Genomic DNA, 5,262 nt, shown 5'->3' with positions numbered 1-5,262 from the left:
CAGCGTACGCACCAGCCCCGCGCATCCTGCCGTTGCGCGTCAGGCCTTGTCGTCACGCGAGATGTGAGCTTTGCACCGTCTTGGCTGTCAACACATTAAATGCCCTCGGCAGTTGTTTGCACTTGTCCTGCCGCGAGGTCCTGAGGTGTGTGAGATATCCACTGTACGAGCGCAGAAGAAGAAACCAGTACTGGCTAACTAATGCCTTGCTGGTGCCGACACTGTGCAAGAGTTGCATGAGTAGCATTTTTTTTTTTTTTAGTTTGATGATGTTGAGTGAATATTTTTTTTTTTGCTTTTTTTTGTATCTTGGTGCAGATTTAGAAGTGTATTTTGTATTATTTTATTTATTTATTATGACTTGATTTGTTTGTTGTTTCCTCGGCGAGATGTGTTGGTGCTTTATTGTGGTAATAGTGCATTTTTTTTTATTCTAGTCTTTTTTGTTTTGTTAGAGGATGCATGGACTGTGGTTGGCGTTGCTGTTGATGCTCTTTGAATCAGTTTGTGTTAGCTTTGGATTTGTGGAGCACCGCTGCACGTTTGATCAAAGGGTAAAGCATGGCGAACCACTGCCTGTTGTGCGGGAGTTGCCGCGGAAGGGACGAAATGGTCTGCAGGCTTACATTGCTGCCAACCAGGGGTGGGAGCGGATGCGTTTCGGAGTTTCCATTGAAGATCTGAAGGACGACTTCAGGTACTGCACCAGAGCAGGGCAAAGACGCCCTGATTTTGAAGGAGGCACTCTTGTATGCACTGAGGCAGATATTCTGACAACGGAGAAGAAGATATTGCTTGTCAACCACTTGCTTCCTGAGTCGATTAAACTCCATACTGACCGTCTTCTTGTGGAGCGAATGGATGGAATAGTCGTAGATTGGTTTGTTACTCCCTTGTGTTCTCCTTTTAAGATTCCTGTTAATCATCATTACCCAGGTGTCACTGGTGTGGATATATTGCTCTATGTTGCTGCAGGACCAACTCCTGAGGGAGTTATTGCGTGGGGTGTTCCTTGCTACACTCTTGATAATGGTAGACCTGTTGTTGGCGCAATGAACTTCGGACCGAGATACATTACTGCGACACGTTTGGTTTCACGGGCTGCAGCACACGAAATTGCACATGTCCTGGGTTTCTCCTCTTTCTTATTTGCTAAAAGTGGAATGCTTAGTATTGTACCAATACTTCGTGGCAAGAGGGATGTCTTGGTGGTGTCCTCTAAGAAGACCCTGGAGGTGATGCGCAAGCATTTCAATTGTGATGATGTTGTTGGTATGGAACTGGAAGACGAGGGCAGCGATGGAACTGCACACTCACACTGGGAGCGGCGTAATGTCAAGGATGAGTTGATGGCTGGGCTATCTGGTGTTTCTTATTACACGGCGCTAACAATGGCAGCTTTTGAGGATCTAGGTTATTATCGAGCCAATTGGGGTATGGAAGAGCAGATGAGCTGGGGGAAGGATGCTGGTTGCGAGTTCCTGTACGAAAAATGTGTGAAAAACAACAACACCAGATATCCCGATATGTTCTGCACCAAAAAATTTAAGGGTCCCCGTTGCACCTCTGACCGTTTGGCGCTAGGAAATTGTGACCTGGAGAGTTTTGGTAGGACCCTTCCGTTGCAGTACCAGTACTTCACAGAGACTTCTATTGCTGGAGGAGGTCGTCAACTCACAGACCATTGTCCTGTGATCAAACCAGCGGTTCGTGGGGTGTGCACCGATGTAGAAAACTATTGGCCGGGAAGTCGTGTTGGGCCGGAATCCAGATGCCTACACGGGGATTCACTTCATATTGGGAACCGTTTTGTCGGCGATGTGTGTGTAGAAGTGTCGTGTAACGTGAGCGGTATCTTGTATTTGCGATACCTTGGTGAGGACAATTGGTACCCTTGTCCAGAGGGTGGAGGTATAATTCCTAAAAAGCCCTTCACAAAAGGTCGTATCTTGTGTCCCAAATATATGGATGTCTGTGTCACTCTGGCATTGAACATAACTAACAAATCGTACATATTTGGAAAACCAAGTACGCAATATATACTTAGTGGCGCTGAAGATTGGCATAATTATATTAATGGAAAGAGAGAAGAACCCCAACACAAACGTTCTGACAGTGTTGCTAATGTTTTTTTTGTATTGCCATTGATGTTTCTTGAGCTTCTTGTCTTTATAGTGCTCATGGCATGAAGTCAAGTTATTTTCCTACAGAAATATAACTGCAATTCAATACCCACAGGATAAAATAAAGGTGTAGAGGGTTATAATTGGCAATTTTTTTTTTATATACGCTGGGGAACCCTTTAAATAAGGCTTTTACCCCATGGTTGTTGTTTGTGCTATACATTCCACGTGTTTTTATCACTCCCACAAATAATTTATACATGTTCTCCTTGATTTCTAAGTACAGTGTTTATAATTTTTTTTGCTATCAAAACACTGTTTTGCCTTGTATCTTCTCATATCAATGTGGTTGCGTAATCCAGGCAGTGAACTGGAGATAATCTGATTGCCTGTGAAACATTAGGCTGCAAAATGCAGCCTGCCTTTTTATGTAATACAGAATCAGAACTTCTTTTTACCTTTCTACTAAAGGAATTCCCATTTTATCGTCATGATAACACTATAATTTTGCATTATTAAACGTCAGACGAAGTGATTAATTTAACTTCATTGGTGCTTTGAGAAATTCTTTTTTTATTTTTATTTTTTTGACCTTGCTTTTCTTCTGATAGGGTAGTCTTGGTGTAAGAAACGCGTTGTTCACATAATGGTTTCCCCACAATCCCACTTTGTGGCTGCCCACGGGACAATCCGAGGTGCCCGTGAGCTTTGCTGTGCTGCGGTGGTGCCTTCTGGTAGTTCCGGAGATAATACGTGGCGTGCGGCGGTGTGCTGCCCAAACTGCCTCTTTTCATGCGACGATGTTGTTCCACGTGATGACCCTGCTAACTGAGTGTACCTTTTTCGATGCGCGCTGCGCGGTGAAATGAACACTAGCGACGGCTCCTCCCGGGGCCTCTCTGACGACGACCATGTTGCAACTCCCTCCTCCCCTCCCTCTCATTCTTCCCCTCCTGTTCCTACTCAGACGGCTGCCAGCGTACGCACCAGCCCCGCGCATCCTGCCGTTGCGCGTCAGGTTTTGTATTTGTGAGATTATATGTTTTTTACCTTTTTCTTCTTTTCTTTTTTCTCTTTCTCTTTTAGAAAGGAAAAGTTATTTTTTCTTTTTCATTTTGAGAATAGTGGAAAATATAATTCATCAATTGGAGGGTGTAGTTATTATTTTGAATAGTATTTCTTTTATGATGACCTCAACTTCATCGGAGAAGTGGAAACCTAGCGCTGCCAAATCTGGATGTAGTCGTTCTACATTTGTTGGAGATAAGACGTTGGGTAGTACGATTAGTTCCCGTCGTTTTGTGGATTCTGCTGAAACTCTTTCTCCTTTTCCAGATGGAGTTCGAGTTCCGAAAGTGCAACATTACACTCCAAATCCTTCGCTAATGGATACAATATCTTCAGTAACAAGTCGTGGGTACACTGATCTCTTGTGTTCTTCAAGAAGTTTTGCTGGCTTTAATTGTAATGATTTGTATGATTGCTCTGGTTCTTATAATAACGATGTTTCAGATCATCCTATTTACTTTGAGAGAAATAGAACAGTTGAAAGTACCAGTTATTGGACAGTAACTTACTTCTCAAGTGATGGTGAAAAAGTTGGCATGTCAAAGATTATCGCTCCACGTGGAAAACATACTAACAGTTTTGAAAGTATTGGTAATGCTATTAAAGAGAATGCAAGTTTGTTGAACCTTGATGTGCAGTATATTATGTATTTGGACAAGGATTTTAATAGCTATGCTTTACTGACTCCTCATAATACTCATAATTGTGCAGGTTCTTTTCATGTTGTGGTGAAGTCAGATTTGGGAGGGAGTATACAAAATGATGAGGTACCTCATGAAGAAAGTGTAAGGGAAAGCATTTCACCACCCAACAGTGAATCAGAAAAAAAAGTGAATGAGTCTGCAGGAAAAGCAATGAATCTTCTCTTTCGAGCACCTAATGTACCTTCTCGCGTGCCATTTCATATGAGTGTAAGTGATTCAAATTCAGCGACTATTTCACTGGAAAAGGAAAGAATGATTCTAGATGAGGAAATAGCGGAACGTAATACTATAATATCTGAGGAGTTAAGTTTGCGTCTGATACTTCAGGCATCAGAGGGTGTTAGGATGTATTATGGAATGTCCAAAACTAAAGGAGGGAAGTCTAAACCATCAGTGACTGAAAATGTTGCAGTTGAAAAAACGAAAGAAAGTGAGAATTCATCCGTTACCCCAGATGTTATCACTACGAATAATATGGATAATAATAATATGGATGAAAACTTCTCTTCTCCTTTTGATGATTTATTTCCTGTTGTGACATCCTTTCGTATTATTTTTGAAGGTGATAAATGGGGTGTTTTACTTACTACAGAGAGGTATCGTCTATGCGAAGCAATTGCGCAAGATATTTCTTCTTGTCTGGATATTTCACGAGAAAACATTATCACAGAACGTGGCAGTATAGGTGCACCTCTTTTAATATTAAAGGTACGACATGATGGTACTCGTACCTATTCAGATCTCCAAAGTGAGATCATTGAATACGAATTTCCTAACGTTCATCAGTTGTATGCGGCTATTCATTCTCAATCTACTGCTACTGGAAGTCTGAAAAATTGTGTACAAAGTAGCACTACTAATGATAATAACAAAAATAGTGAAGAAGAACATAGAACTGAAACTTTATGTACTTCTACAGATTTTCCATCTGTAGGTGAGATAGAGAATACTTGTTTGATGAAATCTGCAAAAATGATACCAGTAGCATCTGACGATAATGGAACGATGTACCTTTCGCTTACTCCATATGAGAATGCCAATCCCACGAAGCGGTGATATTGCTTGACGTCGTTGCTATCTGATTATGAAGGTAACAGCAATATTTCCTTTTTTTTTCTTTAAAAGAGAAGAAAAAAAAAAAGGAAAAGCAAAAAAAAAAAAAGAAAACACACAGTAACATGTGTATAACTTATGTTCCTTGCTATATGTGTGGAGAAAGAAAGATCTGCAGAAGGAAATGTCTTCCTTTCCTTTTGCTTATATTATTTCCTATTCTCCCACTTTTGTTTTTCTTCTGCGTCTTCGCGAAGAGTAGGGCTGTGGGCTCCGCATATAGGCATATGTACATGTACGTATATATATATATA

The 5,262-nt window shown here is 41.2% G+C and overlaps 2 protein-coding genes across 2 annotated transcripts; both read left to right on the top strand.

The window, feature by feature from the left end:
• Nucleotides 1-488: 488 nt before the first annotated feature.
• Nucleotides 489-2,189, top strand: TM35_000022110 (putative surface protease GP63; the record flags this gene model as incomplete). Its single annotated transcript, XM_029021529.1, has 1 exon — nucleotides 489-2,189. The coding sequence occupies one exon, from the start codon at nucleotides 489-491 to the stop codon at nucleotides 2,187-2,189; it is 1,701 nt and encodes a 566-aa protein (XP_028886951.1).
• Nucleotides 2,190-3,307: 1,118 nt separating this feature from the next.
• On the top strand, nucleotides 3,308-4,951 carry TM35_000022100 (uncharacterized protein; the record flags this gene model as incomplete). Its single annotated transcript, XM_029021528.1, has 1 exon — nucleotides 3,308-4,951. The coding sequence occupies one exon, from the start codon at nucleotides 3,308-3,310 to the stop codon at nucleotides 4,949-4,951; it is 1,644 nt and encodes a 547-aa protein (XP_028886950.1).
• Nucleotides 4,952-5,262: the final 311 nt, after the last annotated feature.

Source organism: Trypanosoma theileri, assembly GCF_002087225.1.
Source record: "Trypanosoma theileri isolate Edinburgh chromosome Unknown TM35_Tth_2_V1, whole genome shotgun sequence".
NCBI lineage: Eukaryota > Euglenozoa > Kinetoplastea > Trypanosomatida > Trypanosomatidae > Trypanosoma > Trypanosoma theileri.
This window is presented reverse-complemented; position numbering and strand designations above follow the sequence as displayed.